Here is a 25,017-nt window from a genome sequence, read left to right as displayed (position 1 = left end):
TTATTGTTTTTCAGATTTCAGATGCAGGACTCCTTTGAGAATTTCTTGCAGAGCTGGATGTGTGGTGGTGAATTCCTGCAGTTTTTGTTTGTCTGGGAAATACACTATTTCTCCCTCATTTCTGAAGGGTAACTTTGTGAGGTATAGAATTCTTAGATGGCAATTTTTTTCTTTTAGTATTTTGAATTTATCATTCCTTTTTTTTTCTAGCTGTAAGGTTTCAGTTAAGAAGTCTGGTGTTAGTCTGATGAGGGCTACCTTATACCTGACTTGAAGCTTTTCTTTTGCTGCTTTTAGAATTCTCTTTGTCTTTAAGCTTTGCCAGTTTGACTATACTATGTCTTGGAGAGGATCTTTTTGTATTGAATCTGTTTGGGGATCTTTGGGTTTCCTGGATCTGAAGGTCTACATCTCTCCCTATACCTGCAGAGTTTTTGTTATTATTTCCTTGAATTAGGTTTTCAATGCTTTTTTTTTCTCTCCTCCTCTTCTTGAATACCCATGATTTGGATATTTGTGTGCTTGAGGTTGTCTGCTAGCTCTTTGAATTTTTCTTTGTTTTTTAAAATTCTTTTTTTCCTTTTTTTGTCTGCCTGAGTTATTTCAAAAAGACCATCTTTGAGATCTGCAATCCTTTCTTCTGCTTGCTCTAGTCTGCTGCTCAAGCTCACTGTTGTGTTTTTTATTTCATTAAGTGAATCCTTTAGTTCTAAGAATTCTGCTATAGACTTTTTTAAGGCATTGAGCTCTTTGTAAATTTCCTTCATATCTTGGAAATTTTTTCTTGTTTTATTGTGTTATCTAATTGAGTCTTTTCTTATCTCTGAGTTTTCTTAAGATCATTGCTCAAAATTACTTTTCAGACATTTCAAGGTTTTCTGCTCTGTGGTATCTGGTACTTGAAAATTACTGTATTCCTTTGGTGGTGTCATATCTTCTTGGTTTTTTGTAGTTCTAGTATTTTTTCATAGATGTTTCATCACGTGGTAGGGCAGTTGTTTCTTCTGTTACTCTAGAGTAGGCTATAAGGAGAAAGACTTCCTCCTCTATTTGTAGGCTGTGCTGGTGCCTCTTCTTGTGTCAATATAGTAGAGTGTGTGGTGGGCTGCCTGTAAGGTGTCCCCGGCTGTTACTGTGGTGGTGAGACATCCATGTGGTGGCTGTAGGTGTGACGGTGGATGTGGTAGGCTACCTTGGCCTCTGCTTGGGCTGTGGGCAGGTCTTTCCAGGGCTTTGGTCTGGGCTCTTAGTGGCAGTGCATGGGATTGCACTCACCTCGACTCCTGCTCAGGTGGTGGGCATGCCTTTCCAGGCCTAATAGCTTTTTGAACATATACCATCTGAAAGTTCAGATTTTCTTTGTGATACCTTTTGAAAATAATTTAAATATTGCTTAAGCAACATTTCATTTCATCCTTACATTTTAACTATGAATTCTTTATTCTTTTGACCTAAAGTAGATTTTTTTATTATGAACAGAAAATTTATAGTGGAATGTATTCCTTTAAATGGTATTATTTTATTTAGGTTATTGTGATTACATTTGTCTTATTTCTATAGAATTTGTTTATAAGTTCTGGTCATATTTACTGTTATTATTTGAACAATATTCAGATAATGTTTTATGTTCTTGTGTTTTTAATGGCAATTTAAGAATGCCTTTAATTTTATGTCTACCCACAGTTAAAAATGAAATTGAAAAGAAGGGATATACTGTATTCTAATTTGAAGGAATAATAGCATTTTAATTAAAGTGCTTATGTTCAAAGATAAACAGAAATATTTGGGGAGTTAGCCACATATAAGTTATTTTAGGAAAATGTTTGTTTTATTGTTACTTTTCATGTCAGTGTTCAAAATAGAGTGATTCTAATAATACTTGATATAAACTTTGAAATTTTTATTTAGCTTTCCCCTTAGCTTTTCAGTGTACGTAAATGCATACTTCTAAGACTACATTTAGAAAATTGCTTACATTATTGAATAAGAAATTGGATTTTTCCAATTGTATGTGTAAACATATTTTTTTTCACCTACAGCCATTCCTCGTTTTAAAAGCACTTAGCAAATTGGTAATCAAACAAAATTTTAACTTTATATATGCATGTGCAAAATGTTAACACTTTTGAGAAAGACATTCTAGTTTATGTAGATGGTATGAAAAGTAATCTTAAAGAATAAGAAGCAGTTTTAAGAAGTGAATTAGCATTCTTCCAAACAAACTGGCACAACCATTCTAGAAGAGTTAAACAGTCTGCTTTTCTTTCTCATTTATTCAGAATAGGATCTTTTTTTCCTATTGTGGTAAAATGCACGTAACATAAAATTTACCATTTCAGTCATTTTAAAGTGTACAATTTAGTGGGATTAAGGACGTTCACAGGGTTGTGAAATTATCTGGTTCCAGGACTTTTTATTACTCTAAATGGAAACCCTGTACTCATTAAGTATTCACTCCCCAATTCTCCCTTCCGCCACGCCTAGCAACCATTATTCTGTTTTCTGTCTCTGTGAATTTGCCATTTCGTATAAATAGAATCATTTAATACTTGGCCTTTAGTGAATGGCTTTTCTTACTTAGCAGAGTATTTTTGAGGTTCATACACATTGTATATATCAGTACTTGATTTTTTTATGGCTGAATAACATTTAATTGTATGAAAATATATCACATTTTGTTTCTCCATTGTTGATGGTCATTTGGGTTATTTTAACCTTTTGGTTATTGTGAACATTTGTGCACAAGTTTTTGAATAAATATTTGTTTTCAATTCTTTTGGATAAATACCTGGGAGAAGACTTGCTGGGTTGTATTGTAATTCTGTTTAACTTGTTTTCCAGCAATGGTAGTTACACCATTTTACGTTCTCATCAACAGTGTTAGAGGGTTCCAATTTTTCCACATTCTCACCAACACTCATTATTTTCTATTTTTTTGGTTTTGCTTTATTTTTATTACAGCCACCTTAGTGGATATGAAGTGATATCTCATTGTGGTTTTGATTTGCATTTCCCTAATGACTAATGATGTTGAACATCTTATTGTGTGTGTTGACGTTTATATCTTCTCTGGAGAAATATCTACTCATGTCCTTTGCCTATTTTTGATTGGCTTGTTAGTCTTTTTGTTATTTAGTTGCTTGAGCTCTTTAAGTATTCTAGATTTTAGATCTTTATCATGCGTATGATTTGTAAATATTTTTTTTTTCCACTTTGTGGGTTGTCTTTTCACTCTCTATTTAAAAAATTTTATTTTTTTAATTGTGGAAAAATATATATAACATAACATTAAATACCTTCATGTTATTGTCCAACCATCACCACCATCCATCTCTAGAACTTTCTTCGTCTTACTAACGTTAAACTCTTTATCCTATAAACAATAACTTTCCATTCCTGCCTCCTCCAGTCCTTGGCAACCACCATTCTACATTCTGTTTCTATGAATTTGACTACTCTTGATACTCCATTAAGTGGAATTTTACATTGTCCTTTTGTGACTGGCTTATTTCACTTAGCTAATATCTTCAGTGTTTATTCATGCTATAGCATCCGTCAAAATTTCTTTCCCTTTTCTGGCTGAATAATAGTCTCTTATGTATATACCACATTTGTTTGTCTGTTCATTGGTTGATGGACACTTAGGTTACTCCTACCTTTTTGATATTGCAAATAATGTTGCTGTGAACATGGGTGTACAACGTGAATAATGTTGCCATGAGCATGGGTGTATGTTGAATTGGTGGGTCATATGGTAATTCTGTTTTTAAGTTTTTGAGAAACTGCCATATTGTTTTCCATAACGACTCACCGTTTTACATTCCCACCAACAATGCACAAGTGTGGAGATCTCTCCACATTCTCGCCAATGTGTTTTCTTTTTAAAAAAATATGTATAGCCATGCTAATGAGTATAAAGTGGTATTTCACTATGATTTTGATTTCCATTTTCTTAATGACTAGTGTTGAGCATTTTTTTATATACTTATGACCATTTGGAGAAATGTCTATTCAAGTTCTTTGATTGTTTTTTAATCTAGTTTTTTTTGTTGTTGAGTTGTAGGCATTCTCATATATTCTGGTTATCAGATATATGCTTTGCAAATATTTTCTCACATTCCATGGATTGATTATCTTTTCACCCTCTTGAAAGTGTCATTTGATGCACAAAATATTTATTTTTGATAAATAAAGATGTCTTTTTATACATTTATATCATTCTGACATTATTTTTGGTTAGAAAACATGGCTGACTATTACTATTATCTGTAAACTATAAATCACTCAACATGTTCGGCTCTGAATACAGCTAGGTAAAGACACTGTTTGAATTAAAAATGTGCATGCTAAGGAGATAAGACCAAAATGGCTAGACTTGTTTTTTAAATATAGCAAAGTAGATCACTTTTTTTAACCTTGTAAAATGGAAAGCAAACTAGGCTTTTTTACTCCACTAAGCAAACTAGTGGTGTAATGAACATTTCAACTGCAAAATCTGTTCATTTTAAGGTAGGCACAAATGTATAATTACAATTTTTTGGAGTTTAATTTCCATTTAGTTGAATAATGAACAGCAAAATACTTGACTAAACTCTGACTTTGGAACATGCCTGACCCATACAACACCCTCACGTTAACCTGATGATATGTGGTCTATATACTCTAGTTGTTTTCTTGGTGCGATGAGATTGAAAGACTGGGGACATTTAAGCTCTTTTTTTACACTGAAATTCTGTTTTCCTAGGTTGATCCCCCAAGTCCCAGGGCTGATACTTTACAGGGATCATCTAGCAGAGACTGTGAAAGAGATGGGTGGTTCAGGATGCACAATGGTAAGCTAGAAGTTACCTTTCTTCATTGCTTTAGTTGCCTGAGCTATAATAAGCCTTTAACTTAGTGTTAACAAAAACAGAATCTTTGCTGTATCATTGAATAATGTGGAATAGTGCAGCTTTTTAAAACATCCATGTATGTTCTCTCTAAAAATAAAGAATTTCTGTGCTGCTATAAACCATCTCCCTCTTTGAGATTCAGAATACATATTAGCGTTTTAGGACTGTGATACCTTTAAGTACAAAAAAAACTTGATTAATTTTTACTCAACATTTTCCAAACTTGTTTGACTATGGAATCCTTTTCTCACCTTAACATATATTAGTTTGTGTTATAGGTTTTGTTAAACACCATAGTGAAAAGAGTTCAGGGTATGGGTTTTGGACATACAGTTAGGCATTCTACTACTTATTTATAAACTTGATGTTCTTGAGCAAGTAACTTTAACTACTTTGATAATTAGTTGAGCAATGAAGATAACATGGCAAATATTACCGTGTAAAATGCCCTAGCACATGAAACACTGAAAATCAGTGTTATATAATAATTTATATTTCTGAGACGATAACACACTTTAGATTAGTTCATAAGAATATTTTTTCATTTTTAGCCCTAGTCCTTATGGTTAGATAAGTTGCTTCGTAAATTCAATATGAAGATGATTTTTATGAAAAAAGTTAAATGGTATTATATAATTAAAGGATATTTGAGTGTTAATATCTGTTGACATTAGCTACTGAGTTCAGCAAGTATTCATTAGCAGCCTTTTTAAAAGTTAATTTACTATACACAGAAAGTCAAAGAGAAAGAAAAATGATATAGTCAAAAAAATACAATCATAATATGTAGTGAGCATCTCCTCCTGTATCTTAACTTTAGTGTATAGTGTCTTTTTTCTGTAAATGAGAAATGAAACATTCTTTTCTGCGAATAAGCAGTGCTTGTGTATTTTGTTTTTGTAGCAGTGACAGTGAGATAGATGTTGTAATCAATAAGACTTTTATATCCAAAATAGCAGGTTATGTGAAATTAGAAACAGATGTTAACTGTTTCCCTCTTGGAGGAAATTTATGGACATGAAAAATGAGCTTTAAGAACAAACCAGTGGAAAATAACTTCAATATAGATGTTTCTTTGAAAGATTTTTTTGGAGCACTTAAGCATCTGATTTCTTGATAATTATATTTGCCAGCAGAACTGTTATTGATTCTAATAACCTTCAGTTGAAAGGCAAAAGCATTGGCCCTATGCTCCAAGAAGATTGACAGGAGATTGGAGGCCAACCCTAGAATGTTACATGGGTATTGAGGTAGGGTAGGTGCTGTGGTTTGAATGATTGTCCCCTCCAAAACTCATGTTGAAATTTAATTGCCATTGTAAGAGTATTAAGAGATGGGACCTTTAAAAGGTGATTAGGCCATGGGTGGAGTTGGTTCCTTTATAAAAGGATGAATTCAGCCCCCTCTTGCCCTCTCTTTGCCCTTCTACCATGTGATGTTGTACCACGAAGGCCCTTGCCAGATGCCAGTGACTTGATCTTGGACTTCTCAGCCTCCAGAGCTGTGAGAAAATAAATTTCTATTCATTATTCATTACCTTGTCTCAGGTATTGTTTTATCTTAGCACAAAACAGACTGAGACAATGTGCTGAAAGTACGACAGTGGCAAATATTCTTTAAAGGTTCAAGTATGCACCAACATTCAGGGAATTTTTGAAATAAATAGTAGCACTACCTGCCAGAATGGGATAATGGGGTTTAATTCTTTGAAGTAAATAAAAAGAAAGGTAGTAGTACCCTTCATAGTAGAGTACTATGGGGGTTGAGGTTGACAAAATAGGAATTGACACACGGGGAACACATATTGGCTATAACTGTCAGAATGAGGTTCAAAAATTATCTTGATAGAAAGCATAAATTGATACAGAGGTGATGAATTTTAGATTAAAGCTCCTTAAGTCCTTACTTAAAATCAGAATTGGTCCCTTGGTACTGAGTCATATCTGAGCTTGTGGGTGAGGGTCAGCTATGGAGAGAGGAAGGATGCAGAGGCTCTAAGTTATCAGACTAGTCTCTGTGTGAATGGTAACTTTAGGACGAAGTGGATCTCAGTTTCTTATTAGATGGTTACTAAGGAAATGTTTTCATGACTGTCAGTTTTTTTTAACTAGAACTGTTAGTCATTACTTGGCATTTTATTAATTTGATTATATGTCACGTTCATTTAGTTAACAAATACATAATCTGATGTCATTTTTGACTCTAAGACTTTTATTCTCCTGTATGCTTTTATTTTATAATAAGGAAATTTCCCACTTTTCTTATTAGTATAATTAGCACTGAACTAATCAAAGACTCAATTTCATCACTTGTTAGTTAGATAGGAAGTCAGTCTTCTAAAATGTAATGTAAAAACTAATAATTAGTCCTACCTATTGTAGCAGCCTGTTCAGGATGCCATAATAGACTAGGTGGCTTAAACAATAGACATTTATTTTCTGACAGTTCTGAAGGCTGAGAAGTCCAAGATCAAGGTGCCGGCAAGGTAGGTTTCTTTCTGAGGTCTCTTCTCTTGGCTTGTACGTGGCCACCATCTCACTATGTGCTCACATAACCTTGTCTTTTTGTACTTTCAGAGAGAGAGAAAACAAGCTTTCTGGTGTGTCTTAGAAGCACACTAATCCATCATTAGGGCTCCACAGTCATGACCTCATCTATCTGTAATTATCATTCAGAAGTCCCATCTACAAATACTGTGATTTTGGAGATTAGGGATTCAACATATGAATTTTGAGGGGGCATAAACATTTAGTTCATAACACCTATTTCATGAGGTTATTGGAGAACTAAATAAAAGCTAATATTTATTGCATGTGTGTTTTCTGCCAGCTGATATTCCAAGTACTTTATACTTCATTTGTCAATTACTCACAGTAACTTCATGAAACTTAGAGACTTTTATCCCCATTTTACAGATGAAGAAACCTGAGATTTAAAGATGTTCATGATCACACACACAAGATCCAAACTAGCTCTTTCTTTTTCTTCATACTTTTCTCTTTTTTTCTTTTTTTTCTTTTCTTTCATTTTATTTTATTTTGTCGATATACAATGTGGTTGATTATTGTGGCCCATTACCGAAACCTCCTCCCTCCTCCCTCTCCCCCCTCCCCCCCAACAATGTCCTTTCTGTTCATACTTTTCTTAAGTGAGACCAATATAATATGCTCAGCTCGTTTCTCCATCTTTAGGAAGTTTTTCCTGATTGCCTTCAACCTTGAGGGGTTATTCTTTGATACAGCTTTTTATTGCATTAATTGTCTGTACCTTTCTGACTTTTAGCCTGTTCTTTTATTCTGCTGTTATTCAACTTTGTATAACTTAACCAAAATAGATTTCAAGTACTTAATGGCCATGGGCCATGACTTCTATCCCCTTTGTCTTTTGCATTTAGAATATAGCTAGTGCCTAATTGTTGGTGAGAGCGATTAAATATGAACATTGAGAAAACTTAGATTAAAATAATAGCTTGATTTTTAAAATTGAAAGAAAATTATAAACCTGTCTGCATATAAGTGGTTTGTAGAAAGCAGAAGACATACCCGTGTTTTAACATACTGAAACTTTTAATATTATGTTAGCTGCAAGGGAATATATACCACTTCCAGAAATTATTACCTTAATTTTCAACGTTTGCATTTTTTGGAGAATTAGGCTCAGTATATGATTGTCATCCTTTTATTTTTTCAATTCCTCATGGCCATGGTGCACATTAGAGTTGTACAGAAGAGGAGTTGGGCTGGAATTTATTTTTATTTTTAATTTTGAAAAGCACTTAAAGTAAATTGAATCTTACTGACATTAAATGGAGAAGTTGGCCTTGTGCAAAAGACATTAATATTTCAGCTGACTTCAAGTATGATTCAGGGCAACTAGAAAACAAACATCTTGTGCCATTAAAAAAAAAAATACCTAAGGAACTTACTGAATACAGACTATGCTAGGTCTCTATCCATATAGCTCATTTTTTCTTGATAAGGTGGTTTGGGAAGGTAAAATACAGAATCTTAGAGTGCTTTTGAATGGAATTTATGAGTGAGGAAGTAGAATTGCAAATTATGGTTCTCATTTTTTTGACTGTCAATGTAACAGAGGTTATAATACTTAAAAACTGATTCTTGAAGGTTGACTCCTTTAAGTAATGAGTAAAACCCGAAATCTGCATGTACAATGTAGTGCATCTTAAAGAGAATTTAGAATTAGTTTTAAAATTCACCAAGTGCTAGTTACTTTCACAAGTTATATAATTTAATCCTCACTCTGACTCTCTGAGATAAGGCAAGCATTGTCTTCATACTCTTAAAATGAGGAATGAATTAATTGTTTATATAACTTGACCAGAAAAATAGATCTGATAAGTGGCAGAATTTGAAATTGAACCCATGCCTGTTTGAGTTAGAATTTGATAGTAATGATGTTGTTGGTAATGATGTTAGTCATAATTGTTAACATTTATTTTAGTGCCCTACATGTAATGTCTAACGTAATCTTTAAAACAATATTGTGAAAGAGATATCAGACAGATTAGGAATCTGAGACTTAGAAAGGTTAAGTAATGTGCTCAAGGTCATACAGTCTGTGCTGGGGCCTAGAATATGTAATGCAGATTTATTTGTCAATGAAGATTGTACACTACAATATACTATCACCTTCTAAAGCCAGTCCTGTTTTCATTATACCCAATTGATTCTAGCATGGACCTCAAAAATAGAAACACATTATAGTTAAACTATATTTATCAAATCTATGTATACAAATTATATTGCATCATAAAGTGGTTATCAACTAAAAATTATCCATTTTATATGGACAAATTGGATTATCAACTAAAAATCATTCCTGTTCTATTCAGATATCTCCTACTCTAATGAAAATAGTATTTGTGAAATCACTTAATTGCTGAAGAATTGATACAGATTTTAGATAGTTGGCCTATCATCATTGCTTATGTAACATTGTAGAAGGATTTTGAAGTGTTTCTGAAATCTGCTGTGTAAATTACAATCGCAGAAAGTGAGAGTAGCAAAAATCAAAGATAAAATCAATTTTTTTTTGATGTGAAATATTTTTACTTTAATTCTTTTGTACATCCTTTTTCAGATCATTCCCATCTTGGCTGCTGCCGACCCAAGGATTATAAGGTGTGTGGAATAAAGTACAGAGTGATAATTGTCCTGGCTTTCAGACAACAGCATAAGTATATTTCTTATATATATATATATAGTCAGACAGGGATTATCAATTTTGCTTAGTAAAAAAAAATGCAAAAACTGTAATTGTCGTATCATGTAATGTTGGTTATTTTGTCAAGTGGTACAATAGGCTTTTCACTGAATATTTTTCTACAAGTATTTTGTGGCTTTTGATTGTTCATTTGGATTAATTAATTATTGAATGTGTTTGTAGATGTTTATGTTTGTGTTTGTACATATTTTGTGTGTGTGTGAGAAAGAGATATTAGTTAATTTTAGTAATACCTTACATAGTAGTATTTCCAAACTTCATTAACAGAGAACTCTCATAATTTTTGCAATATCTGCATACAATTTATGCTATTTTGTTTAAATTCACTTTCTTTTTATTAATCTCACCACTGTAAATGAAAAATCAGTATCCCATGATTTAAATGGATGACAGCCTTAAAAAATACTGTGAAAACAAAACAATGTTACTAAATTCTGGCTAGATATAAAGGCTCTGAGGCATGCTTGCTATTTCTTAAAATGAGACAAGCAATGAATGATACGTGTAACATACTGATAGCTAACTGAGGATTTTGATTGAAAGAGAATTGAAAAGGTAATAACATTTTTTCTTGTGATCCAATGTTACTAGTGTATGTCCATGTGCCATGTAAAATAATCATGTGTATCATCTAAAATTGTTTTGGGTACCATTTAAAATTATCTGCCATGCTACTAGTAGCCCATGTCCTACATTTTGAGAAGTACTGCCTCACAATTTGTCTTTTCTGTCCCTAAGAGAAAGCTTCTTGATAATAATTGTTATTATACTTGGGAAAACAAAACAAAACAAAAATCATAGTTTTACTTAAAAATACCCTTGTTTATTTACTTGAAAACAATTTATTTCGTGCTTACTGTTACTGAATAGCATAGTACTTGCCATGCTTTGACTGTAATAAAAGAAAAATGTAACAGCTAAGTAATGTTCCAAGGCACTGTGTGATTAGGGGCCCAAATCTTCCAGTGTCAGAATTATCCATGTGGAACTTTATAAAAATTAATTCCAGCCTTACTAAATTGAAATTGTTGAGAATAGAGACTGGAATTTTCTATTTATAACAAATTTGTATTTAATTCTTATGCAGCTCTCTTGCTACCTATCCAAGGATTCCCATTTGAGAACCACTGATATAGACTATGCATATAGAACTTATATAGATAGGACTGTCCCTGTATAGGTTTATTTAGGATTGTGCCTTGCTTAAGTGTGTCCCTAGAGAAGTGTGGGCCTGACATAATTCACCTAGCCTAGGCCCATCCTGTATATTTATGCAAACACACACACATGCACACAATGTGTGTAATACAGCATATAAAAATATAAAATACAGCATATATATGCATATACATATATAGCTGGGGAAGAAAAAAGAAATCATCACTTTTTTTTTTCCTCCAGCCCAGCTGTGCGTGTGTGTATACGTAATATACATATATACACAAATACATATACACACACACACACACACACTATATATATATACACACATATATGTACACACACACACAAATATATATACATATACACACACAAATACACACACAGAGAGTAAGGCAAGGATCTTATTGATCTTGCTTATTGATAATTGCTAGTACCTAGTACATTGACATCTAGTGTGGGTTCCTAGTATATGTGTATGTGTGAGTGGAAAATTAAGATAAAACAAGTAAAGTAAATATATAAAAATACAGAATGGAGAGAAAAACTAATCTTTATCCTAAAGTAACTATAATCCAGCTGTAAGTAGGCTGATTTGTTTAAAGATAGATTTAAAGAATCACATTTTCCAAATGAATTCTGCTAAGATCTGCACTTCAACCCACCTTTAATTCTCTCCCACTTGCACCTCTGGATTCTTTACTTTCAAGAAGTCCCTTGGAGGGCAGTGGGTGGTAAGTTCACAGGACTATCTTTTGCATCCAAGAGGTAGATTTTCACAGAAATACATCTGCATCATTGAATGTGGAAAGAATAAAAGATTTTTTTCTTATGGACACATGGTAGTTAGTTAATAAATATTCAGGTAGTAAAACTCTAAAGGATTTCTATAAGGAAAAGAGCCATGAAGCTGGGAGTGCTCACAGAAAATTTTGTAGAAAAGTGGGACCTTGCCTGAGTTCTGAGGAGAAATATACTTTGCAAAGGCAAGAGAGTTATTTCTTAAGCTCATTACTTTCTTGCCCCTGCCACCGCCCCCCAACTGTAGTAGAGGATAATTTTTGTTTGATTTATTTTATTTTTTGGTGGCTGGCCAGTATAGGGATCAAACCTTAGACCTTGGTGTTATCAGCACCACTCTTTAACCAACTGAACTAACTGGCTAGTTCCAGGGATGTTTGTCAATTAGAATATAATTGACAAAAATATTTGTAATGCAATGAGGAGTTTTGATATATGCATATATTGTGAAGTGGTTAAATCAAGCTATTTAACATATTCGTTACCTCACATACTTATTTTTTTGTGGTGAGAACATTTAAGATCTATCTACTGTCGTAGCAATTTTCAAGTAGATAATATATTACTATTAACTATAATCACTATGTGCTGTCCAATAGATCTCCGGAACTTATTCATCCCGTCTACCTAAAACTTTGTACCTTTTGACCAATATCTCCCCATTCCTTTTCCCCACCCCCCAGCCCCTGGCAACCACTACTCTCTGGTTCTGTGAGTTCAACTTTTTTAGATTCCACATTATGTGAGATCATGCAATATTTGTGCCTGGCTTATTTCACTTAGATTAATGTCTTCCGGGTTCATCTGTGTTGGTGCAAATGACAGGATTTCCTTCTTTTTTTCAGGCTGAATGGTATTCCTGTGTGTGTACGTGTGTGCATGTGCATGCCACATTTTCTTCCTTCATTCATCAGTCAATGAATAGTTAGGTTGATTTCATCTGAGCTCATTAATTTTTTTAAATCCCTTGCTAAATACAAATAAAAGCCAACACACAAAACTACTTTTTTTTCTTTCTAGCTCTTTTCCTAGAGAGATAACCTTGAAAACTGTGCAGTCTATCTTTCAAACTATTGCAGGCCATAGTTTTCTTAAATGTTTTGCCCCTGCGTTACATGGATCATACATTTTCTGTCCCACAATATCAGTTCCCTTGCTGCCTGGCCCTGACTGATAAGCCATTGCATATACAGATTTTTATTAAAGCCAGTACATTAAAATACCAATTTTTGAATTGGTTGGAGTAATACTATTTGTAACAAAACTTGTAGACCTCCAAACTTAAGAAACTTAATATAATAGAAAGTTAGTTTATAATCACATAATTAAATTGAGGGTGCTCTTGATCTGCATGAGATTTTCTCCATGCAATGATCCATCTTAGGACTTTGGCTTACCCTAGGACCTTACTGTGCTCTTCACATGATGGAAGAGGAAGGTGAATATGGAGAAGACATATCTGTTTCTTAAAATCCTGGGATTAGAATTGATACTTAAAAGTCTTGACTACATTCTCTTGCTGAGAACTGATCACATTCTTTCACCCTGATGCAAAGATTGCTTCTTAGCCAAAATTCCACTCTCAAAGAGGGAAAGTGGAATCACGGTGACAACTAGGCATTTCTTTCATACCTAAAATGTTCCATCCCTCCCGCCTCCCAACTTCTCTCTTTCCCTATAAAAAAAGTTATGTGAATGAAACTATTATGTTGGAAATAAAAATTTAGCAAAACTAGAAACCATCTCTGCCCTCATGAATATTTCATGGCAGTGAGGGAGAGAGATAACAAAATCACAAAAATTCATATATACTTGGAACTGTGATAAATATCATGGAGGACATACATACTGCTTTGACATTGTATACTGAGAGGATTTGACCTTGTGAAGGAGAATGGAAAGGGCATCTTGAGCACCTTGAGCTCTGAAGATGAACAGGAATTCCCTCCCCCTTTCAGGTAGTAGAGGGAAGAGCATGTGCAAGGGAAAAGGGAAAATAGCATTTACAAAGGGATTCAGTGGCTAAATGACTTCAAGACCAGTGTTGGTAGAAGTGAAGACTGAGTTAGGTACTCATAAATTGAAGCTGGAGAAGCAGGTAGGGATCAAATCGTTTAGGCCATGTTAGGAATTTTGGTAATTATCCTAAGTACAGTGGGAAGCAAATGAAATTGTTTACAACAGCAACATGACATGGTAGATTTGTACTTTAAAAATATTGCTCTGGATTTCAGTATGCAAAATGGATTTAGATACTGGTAGACAAGTTAGTAGTCACGGTGAGAAATGATGATAGTTTGGATTGGGGTGGCAGTAATGGAGGTTGACAGCAGTAATGAAATTAGATATTTAGAATTCAGTTGTTAGATAAGTAGACTTGAGAAATCGAAAAGATGTACTATGTTCTGATAGAGAAAGACTTAATATTGTAAAGATGTTGTTCAACCGTGAGTAATTTAAAAATTAACAAGATCCCATTGAAAATATCTCTACTCATTTTTTTCTTTTAAATTCCAGGAACTAGGCAAAAATAGCCAGGAAAACTTTGTAAACAGAGAGTATTGAAAGGAGCTTTGCTGTGCAGTGTTAAGAATGTTTTTTATTTCTGATTTTCACTGCTCTGTGTTCAATGATAGCAAAATGTTTAGGAACTAGTTTGGGAGTTCACAGAATTCTAAATTTTTCTGCAGGTTTCTGTTTAATCTTCTTTAGGCTGTGGAGAGTCTCTTGACAGTGGTTTTCAGCTCAGAAACAGATCAGAGCTTAAAAATCAACCATATGGCACCTGTTATATTCTGAAGGAAGTTTAACTCTCAGATGGGAAGGAAAGCAGGCAGCAGGAAGGATAGGGGCCTGAGGGTAATGGAAGAGCACAGACAGGACAAGAGATAAGAAATGAAGGGATAAACAGTTTTTTTCAATTGGAATGTGAAGGCATCTAAAAAAGAAATAGTTTTAAATTTTTACATTTTTTATTTGCCTTGGCCAGCACATCTTTTAAGGAAGCAATTTTTGGAATATGAACTTTTTGGGGGGGAATTTTTGACATAGCAATTAGGGAAGGTAGACTATTGGATGTATGAGATTTGCTACTTTTCATTCCAAGGTACCTTTCAAATGAATAGTTCTGTTCAAATAAAAAAATTCTCCAAAGTGGCCACTGTGATTCTAAAATATCCTTGGTGAAATTATGCCATTTAGAAAAATAAGTGTATGATTTAAAATTGTAGTATGAATGAATACATGTAAAAAGCTTGAGTCCAACGTGGAAGGGACAGGGACCTAAACTGAAACAAACCCATAAAAGTCTGGCCGTGTTGGTTAAATATATTACTTGTGTGCCTTGTGTCTTTGAATTTCAACCTAATGGTTGGTTGTCTCAAATTGGAGACCTGATAAATCTAGAAGGACTTGACAATTCTAGAGGGAGGGAAGGTTTGGAGGCGATCTCTCCCAGAGGCAATTTCTTCCACTAAGAAAACAAGAAAACAGCTGAGGAAAGTTTTCATGGTATTTTGACAAATGACCCAGAGCAAAGATTTTACTGTAGGGGTGCTGGTGCAATGAGAACTTGTCAGTTCTTGGGCCTGGCTCAAGGATGAATTTAGTGGCTTGTGCTTGTTCACTTCCCTAGAAACTTCCTCTTACTCACAGCAAAAAGTAACAAAGGCAGAGAGATACATATTAGTATTGTTGGTAATAAGACTGATTTCCCCCTAGTATACAAGTTTTCAAATCTGATCAGATAAAGAAAAGATTACTAAAAGGGTTCTGCATTCCTAGAAGACAAAATAACTCAGCATTTGGGAGCTTAACAAAAGGAAATCGGAGCTTAGACTCGATGCCAAGACCCACTTACTTCACCATTATGGTCAGAGAGACCCCTAAGTGGGGAGGCTCAAGGGGTCTCAGAGGAATACACTAGTTCCAAGTTGAGGGTAGCTATGACAGCAAGGGGGGAGGGGTCTGTCTATTGGATCTTACTGGACTTCCAGGATTGTCAACTGCCAACTCACCAAAAGTCCACCACACCACCTGGATAATCTGTTAATATATCAAGCAAAGCTGTTTATTACATAGTGGAGAACACCGCCTTGACAGTATATAGTAAAACAATTCTTTATTTTTGCCTTTCACATTATTTATTTGTCTTTATTTACTCTAGAATTTTCAATACAATGTTGAATAAAAGTGGTGATAGTGGATGTAGCAGATACACTTGTTACTTATTGACTATTTATCGCTCTCCCACGTTACCAAGTCCTCTTGCAGGTAGATGGGGTCTAGTTCTAGCCAATGAACTGTAAGTAGAAATTATATGGATCTCTTCCAGGGTAAAGCATAGGAGAATTGATATAAACACTCTTTTTACAGTGACAATGAAATGTTCTAGATGGTATTATTATAAGTTGTTCAGCATGTTCCATCAGCATTTGTCCTTGGGCAATTTTGTGAAGTATAATTTCTCCTGCTTATAATTTTTCTATATTATGATATAGCAGAGGAAAAAGGAAACTTTATTTGTGTTAAGCCACTATTTTCAAACTTAACTTGCTGCTGCAGCATAGCCTAATATGCTGCAGCATAGAATAATAAAGTGTGTATTTTCATCTTGCTTCTGTCTTTGATAAGATCATGTCTAAAGTTTCACACGTATGAGTGTTATTTGCATTAGTATTTTGTTAGATATCCTTTAGCAAGTTAAAGAAGTTCCCTTTGAAATTTCTTGCTTGCAAAGGATATCATTTTTTAATCATGAGTGTCTGTTGAATATTATCAAATGCTTTTGTTAGCATCTGTTGTAATGATAATAATTTTTGTAGTGAACTAACAGACTTTCTAATGATAATCCATCCTTGTATTCTTTGAATAAACCCAACTTGGTCATGTTCTTTTAAAAAAAAAAAGAAAACATTACTGACTTTAATTTGTGAATATTTTATTTATGATTTTTTTCTATAAATGACCACAAGGAAGGGTGGCCTACAATTATCCTTTTTTCTACTTTCCTGGAGTGGTTTGGTAGCATTGTTATGATCACATCATAACATTAGTTGGGGATGTTTTCTTTCTTTGGAAACTTTGTCAGTTTGTTCTTTAGCTCTGTATTGGATTATTGGTGAATCAGTTTGTGAGCCATCCACTGTGGAACTTTCCACATAGAAAAACTGTGAAGCCTGGGCTATGAGAGTTTTCACTTGTTTCTGCCATAAATCCTTCAAATGTCACTGGCCTGGATCCCCACTGCTTAATAGCTATTTGACTTTGCTTCAGTTTCCTTTCCTGTAAAGTGTAGATAGTAAAAATACCTACCTTATACTGTTGTGAGGATTAATAAATTATTTATAAGTGCATAGAACAGTCGTCTAAGAAGGGAGGGGTTTCCCACCAAGAACTGATATATTTGGGAATTATTTTCTTATCATTTTTATTGCATTGTTTTAGAATTTATTTTTAATTCTGCTTTAGTATAAAGAAAGTACTTCTTTAAACCAAACCAGATAGTGAGCGTATGGATTTTTAAGTTGGATAAGATAGGAATTGATCATTCACCTGATGTAGGATTCACTAAGGACTATTCTCTATAAAATTGAGAAACTGATCTCAGCTACCTGTATCTACTTCTCATCCTTTCAGAACAATACTTTCTATTAATACCATCCTGTAAGTTGTACCTATACCATACTTCTTTCCTATAATTCTTATTCTCAACTGTTTCTTGGCTGGTTCTATTTGAATTACTTGTATTTATTTCTTAAATTTTCTGCACTATGAAAAAGGAGAAATTTTTGAGCATAGTATGTAGAATCAGTCACTAAATAGACTTTCAAAACATGTTTGTTGGACAAGTGAATTTCCTGATTCCCATTATACTTAGTGATTTAAGTACAGTATAACCAAATTATTACGTATCACAGATTTGAAAAATATGTCATTAATTATAATTAGTGTATTAAATTTCCTTTTTTCCTGTTTTTTTTAACCTGTATATATGAGGTATTTCCAAAATAAATTGAATTATGAGATAATTGAAATACAAGAGAAATATTTCCATGAATTTGAATCATCTTATAATTCGGTTTTTCCATGAACTTTTTGAAGACCTCTCATTAGGTTTTTTTTATCTTGATACATTTCAGCATTTGTAATATTGAAACTGTTGCATTTGTGGGCCTAGAAAAGACATTTAAAGAACTATTTCTATAAGTGTAAAAAAAAAACAACAAAAAACCATGAAGTAAATAAATATTATTGCTTTCATAAGGCAAGCCCTCTGCTAGGTATTTTCACTAATTTTATTTCATTTAATTTTTGTTGCAAATCTGTAAGATTATTTCCCTACTTTATAAATAAGGAAACTAAAGCTTAAATAGAGTAAACGAGTGGCTTGAACCCAGGTCTTTGGAGTCTAACCCAGTGTTCTTAGGGAGTCACCCAAGAAATAGAACTCTTCTGTGATGAGCCAAAGAGATAATTTCCATTTGGTTTTTGGAAGAGAATAAGTACCTAAGGGAAACTCACAAGAGTGATAAAGTTTTTTAAGCTAAGGCTTAAGGATGAAAGTTTGAAGTGGATTCTTAATCAAAGATCTACTACTCATTATATTTCCCAACCCCCCACTGAGATATAAACTTTCTAAAACAAACACATACTCTAATTCCATGGAAAGGATATACTCTAGTTGTGTTCCCATTGCACAGTTATGTACCTATTTAGTTCTAATTTCCTTTCTCATTATTTTATCATTACTTTCTATGTCTCCCCTTCTGGTTTGTAACTTCTTTGAGGTCTTCCATTATATTTATCTGTGATTGTTGTCCCTTTGTTTAGTACTTTACACCTAGAAGATTCTTAATAAATGTTGATTTTTATTGAGTTGCAGCATTTAGTGTTCTTTAACAATGTGCCTCTCCCACTTCTATGATATTCTCTATTACTTTCTTACAGAGATAGTCGATGATCCTAGTCATGGTTCATCTTTCCTTGTGCCTTTTTCCATTTGGAGTGCCCTTTCTCTCCCTTTTCCTCTACCAATGGCCTTGATTCCAATTCCATCTCCTCCATGAGATCTCCACCATTGAGACCATTAGAAGTCTTTCACACCTTTGAATTTTGTTTTGCAGTTGTAATTGGGGCATTTTTGACACTGTACCAAAAATCTTATTGTCAGTTACCTTTTTGTTTATGCCCTCTTTCATCTGGATAGTAAATTCAAATTCCTGTCTCTATAGGTCTGAGTATTAAATAACATGTTGAAGAGATTCTCAGTGAGCATTCTGGTACAAATTTAGCACTAGTCAGTCACCTAGGAGAGACTTTATTTGAAGCATTGCTGACTAATTGAAAATTTAGTAGACAAAATTGAAATGGTCTGCTAGCCAGCATGACTCAATGGGCATTGAAATTAAAGAAAAGAAAATGTCTCTACCAAGTGGCTCATAACCAGATATAATTCTAGAAACAGTCCTATGACACCTTTCTTTCCCCCTTTTCTGTGAGTCTCCTAACATATGTACTTACAGTATTGACCATGGACCTCCTTGATCTTGTTTTTGACAAGCATTCTAACAATGGAACAGTTTTCAGTTTTTTGATTTATTCAATCTAGATTGCATATTTCTTGTTGATCGGTTACTTAGGACTGTATATGAATCATTTGAACTATGTACTATTTGGTTCTGGGATGAAAGCTTGATTCTTCCAGCTAATTGCTGACTTACCATATGTTATAATTCTAGAAAGTTGTGAAAATTGTGATATTGTTGAAGCAAAAAGTTGTATTGGACTGATGTTTTAATAATACTTACACTTAAAGTGTAATTAATTTGTATACCTAGACATCCTGCAAGATACTTTAAATAAATTATGGAAGATCTATAAGGTAGTTATTATTTACCCTATTTTACATATGAAATAAGTCTCAGAAACATAAGGTACCTTTCTTAAAGGTCAAATATTTAGTAAATAGCACTGCTAGAACATAAGCCCTGAAAAGGAAGGGAATTTGTTTTGTTCCCTGCTGTAGTCCCAACACTTAGAATAGTGACTAGAGTTCAGGTATTTGTTAAATGAATCCAATTTCTCTTCTCTCATTCTCTCTTGAACTCTATCTTTAAATTATCAATCTCATAACTCCAATCAAAGCTACTCTTATTGATGTTAATGATGACCCCACTGTTGCTAACTCACAAAGATCCATTCTCATTCTTTTCTAATTTGACCTAATTAATTAATTAACAGAGCAAAAAGACAACCTACAGAGTAGGAAAAAATATTTGCAAACTATGCATTTAACAAAGGATTGATATCCAGAATATAAAAAGAACTCAAATAACTTTGCAGTAGAAAAACAAATAACCCAATTAAAAAATCAGTTACCAAAGGAGCTGAATAGACATTTCTAAAAGGAAGATATATGAACGGCCAACAGACACATAAAAAAATGCTCAACATCACTAACCATCAGGGAAATGCCAATCAAAAGCACTCTGAGATATCATTTCACCCCAGTTAGACTGGCTGTTATCAAAAAGACAGAATAACAAATGCTGGCAAGGATGCAGAGAAAGAGGAATCCTACACTGTTGGTGAGACGTAAATTGGTGCAGCCATTGTGGAAAACAGTATGGAGGTTCCTCAGACAACTACACATAGAACTATCATATGATCCAGCAATCCCACTGCTGGGTATATCCCCAAAGGAATGGAAATCATCATGTCAAAGGGATACCTGCACTCCCATGTCCTTTGCAGTTCTATTTACAATAGCCAAGCATTGGAATCAACCTAAATGCCCATCACCAGATGACTGTATAATGAAAATGTGCTATATTTACACAATGGAATACTACTCTGCCATAAAAAATAAGGAAAAAACCCTACCTTTCTGACCACATTTTTTACTACTCAATCCTGCCCTACTGGCTTCCTTGCTAACATATAGGCATGCTCTCCACTCCAATCCCCATGATCTTTGCGTTTATTTTTCTCTCTTTCTGGAATGTTCTTCCCATAGGTGTCTCTGTGACTTAGGTCTTGTGATCTTTTCTAAGGTCTACAGGTCTTTACTAAGATGTTCTTTTCTCAGTGAGGTCCCCAATGACTGTCTCACTTAAAATTACAGCTCCTTCCCTACATACCCTTCTCACCCCACCCATCAGCACTTATCCTCTTTCTTGCTTTATTTCTTCCCATGGTACTTAACATTCTTGAACATATCCTGTGTTTTACTTATTTACCTTGGTGTGTATGTGTGTATTTTAAATATCTCTGTCCTTACTAGAATGTAAATTTTACTAGAATATAATTTCCACAGGGCAGAAATTTTATTCATTTGTCTATCCTTATTTATTCATTTGTCCATCCCCAGAACAGATGAAGCAATGAATGAGCATTAGAGCTAGAATTTGAATCTAGTTCTGTTTGACCTCATAGCTAAACTATGCTAACATTTGGTTTCTGTGTGTGTATGTTCATTTTATATACATACACCTCTATGCCAACTCCACCCCTACTCAAAAGCATTTCAAGTTGATACATTTTTATAAATTTTGTACATGTGGAGTGTTCAATCCAGATGTATTTAATATTTAATCTTTTAGTGATAATAATGACTACAGCATTCTGAAGTTTATCTTCAAATATAGCTGTGGCCTATACTTTTATTACTTTTATTAAAAGTACGTGTGTGTGTGTAATGTTACTATATATTGTGCTACTATATATACCATATGCATATATGTGTTTTTAAACAGGTTATCAGGACACCCCATGGGAGAGATTTCGATGACTCTTTAGAAAGGTGTGAAGAGTATTTGAGCTCAAGGTCATGTAACAAGCCCCAGCATTCAGCAAGGACCTTACTAGTTCATTCAGCACCCTCTACAGTGCCGAAGCATTCTCCAAGCCCTGTGTTAAATAGAGCTTCTCTCAGGGAAAGGTAATGTGTGTCTCTCTTTCTGTACTAATCTTTGAATAATCAACGTTAGAAAGGGAAGGCAGCAAGTATGCATGTGAAGTGATTATTTGTAAAAGTATGCTTTGATTTTAAGAGGCTTGCTTAAGTTGTTTTTGTTTGGGATATACATATTACATAGTGTTAGATATTCCTCCCTAGCTCAGTTCTCTAAAAGTAAGTGTTTTAACCAAATATGGGTCACTTTAACCCTAGTTAAATACTGTGGTTCTTAAAAGTGAGTAGAGTATGTGATAGTTTTAAGTAGGTTCACAGGGATTTAAGATTATAGGCATGCCTTAAGTATAAAAATAGCATAGGTTATATTTTTCATTTGGTAATAATGGTGATCTATATGTTGTTGGTAGATGGTATCTAGTTTTCTTAAATAACCTCCCCCCAACTCTCCAAGAGAATCTTAATCATGGAAAGATTCCAGCTCTCCTAAAAATGGCTTGTTAACCAAAGTCAGATATTTATTATAATTTGATTGTGAAAGAAACAATTTCTCTTCATATATATATATCTATTTAAATGTAAATTGGAGGGGCCGAGCCTGTGGCGCACTCGGGAGGGTGCTGCGCTGGGAGCGCGGCGACGCTCCCAGCGGCCGCGGGTTCGGATCCTATATAGGAATGGCCGGTACACTCACTGGCTGAGTGCCGGTCACGAAAAAGAAAAAAAAAAAAAAAAAAAAAAATGTAAATTGGAAATTTCTTGCCTCTGTCACAAGTAGTAACATAGAAAACAATGTTTTTGTCATAAATTTTTAAAAAATCATCCCTAGTTATTTAAAAAATTTTATAGAAATTTGAAAACTTAAGAGACACACTGTCAACAACCTGGAAATCAGTTTATAGATGGTATCAAAAAACTAAAGTTGAACACTAAATTCCTATACATATCAGGGCCATTAAACATAATTAATAAAGATTTATTTAACTGTGGAGAATATATCAAAAGTTCAGGTCAAAACTGATGATTCAAACAAGAGTGTGTTAGTTCGGATACTGTAGTAAAACATCACTGTTCTGAACAGCATTTGGAATGGATGGAGACACGTTGGTGAACTCAGTCCTGAGATATGGAATTTTGATGAACTTTACTTCTAGTCTATTAGAAGCATGCCTAAGGGGATCATTGAAACATTAGTATAGGTGCCCCCCCCCCCACACACACACAGGAGTACACACACTATTTGTGTAAATATTCATTGAAATTAAATGTTTCCTCTAAGATTGTGGTAAAATGCTGACTCCTTAAATCATGTATATGAGTAAACAGTTTTAAAAACTTTATCAGTGACTTTACGCAAATGAATTTCTTTATAGTGAAGGTGCTTTTTGCATTGAGGCCATTTTTTTAAATGGTTTTAGTTTTGGTTGTAAGTGGTATATTTCAGAAGCAGTTTTCCTCTCAAAGTATAAATATTAATATAATGATTTAAAATTTGTATTGGCTTCCGCGTTATTACTAAAATTAGACTAAGAAATACTAGTGAATCTAATTAGAAAGGAACTGATTTTTTTGAATCATGCCTAAAGTTTTGATTTTTATAAATGGAGTTGAAGATTGGTGGCAAACATTCCTTTTACCACAGCACAGACTAGTGGATCCTTTAAGTGTCATTGAAGAGATCCACTTGGAGCTGCATAGTTGGATCTCAGATTTCCAAGATGTGCTACGTATGTTACAAATAACTAAGCCTGCCAATACATTTGCATAGGTGCAGTAGAACTTGCTTTTACACATGCAGGAGATTAAAATTTAGATACAGTTGATCATCCACTATTGATTTTGTTCTTTAAAGCAGAATATATAAATTCTTTATCCTGCTTAATAGTTATACTTTGTGTAATCCTATAAAATTGTAATTTTGTAAGAACAAACAGAGAGGAAAAAAAGGCAAAGATTTAAGCAATATATTAGCATTTTACCTATTTCTTTGTCAAGGAGTTATCAGTAACACTTCATGTAGATGCATTATAACTAGATGAAAAATTTTTTTATTATTTGTATAAAACAAAGTAGCTTAATTATACTAGTGCCAGTTTTGAATTTTAGGGCATAAGAAAGAAGAATGGATGCTTTGTTTCTTCTTTTACATCTTTAATTCCACCCCTTAGACTCTAATAAAAATCATATTTTTAATCTATTTTTTAATATTTCTTTCTTTTTAAATTACATTTATCTCACAGCAGAGACTAGAGTACTGATATCATCTGTGTTGAGAAGGGACCATTTAATTTCTGTATTCCCGAGTATTCTGAAAGAATAAGAACATGATTGGATTCTAAGTAATATTTTCACCTATCATACACATTTTATTTCATTTCATTAAATTAGTTTTATTTTTTGTATGCAGAAAGGAATTTCTTCCACACAGTTTGAGACTATGATTAATGCTAGAGAATAAGAACTAACTTTAAAGGCATTGTACATGGAATTTTTCTTCTAATATGAAAATTCATATCTTTATTTAGAAATAAAGCTCTAAAGAATTATGTATGGAAATCATTAAATGGTCAGATATATAGGTATATCTCCCAAATGCATGTAAAATTTTAATACTGTTTATTGAACATATGTGAAACTTAATAGTGTAGCTGAGAACCAGTACCTAACTTTATGTTTCCCTTCATCCTTGGTCAGAGGAAGAATATATATTATTTTGATCTCATATAGGCTATCACACAGGGATAAGAAAAATATGACTTCCTGTGTCTGGTCTATTGCACCTGTAACCGGGTATTATTCTGTGTCTATTTTCTGTGTCTGTTTTCAGTATAACTTGAGGAAGGTTAGGTACTTTTAAAATAAAAGAATATAATGTCAATTTAGTTTTGAATTTTTCTAAATAAACATTAAAATTGTATTGGTGTGTTCTCTAGGGAAGGCATGATAAACTTTTTTACTTTCACTAAGGTAAAAGCACCTCTATTTTGGGTGTATTTTCTAAAAAAA

General features: G+C 33.6%; 1 protein-coding gene across 1 annotated transcript in view; it reads left to right on the top strand.

Moving 5' to 3' along the window:
* Positions 1-25,017, top strand: part of SPATA6 (spermatogenesis associated 6) — a 142,243-nt gene that overhangs the window by 77,167 nt on the left and 40,059 nt on the right. Inside the window, exons 10-12 of the mRNA XM_063105748.1 lie at positions 4,745-4,832; positions 9,993-10,033; positions 21,854-22,038. Coding sequence (XP_062961818.1) covers positions 4,745-4,832; positions 9,993-10,033; positions 21,854-22,038 — 314 coding nt within the window. The remainder of the gene's footprint in view (positions 1-4,744; positions 4,833-9,992; positions 10,034-21,853; positions 22,039-25,017) is intronic.

This window comes from Cynocephalus volans, chromosome 8 (genome assembly GCF_027409185.1).
Source record: "Cynocephalus volans isolate mCynVol1 chromosome 8, mCynVol1.pri, whole genome shotgun sequence".
NCBI lineage: Eukaryota > Metazoa > Chordata > Mammalia > Dermoptera > Cynocephalidae > Cynocephalus > Cynocephalus volans.
Note: the sequence above shows the minus strand (reverse complement) of the source record. Positions and strands in the feature narration are given on the sequence as shown.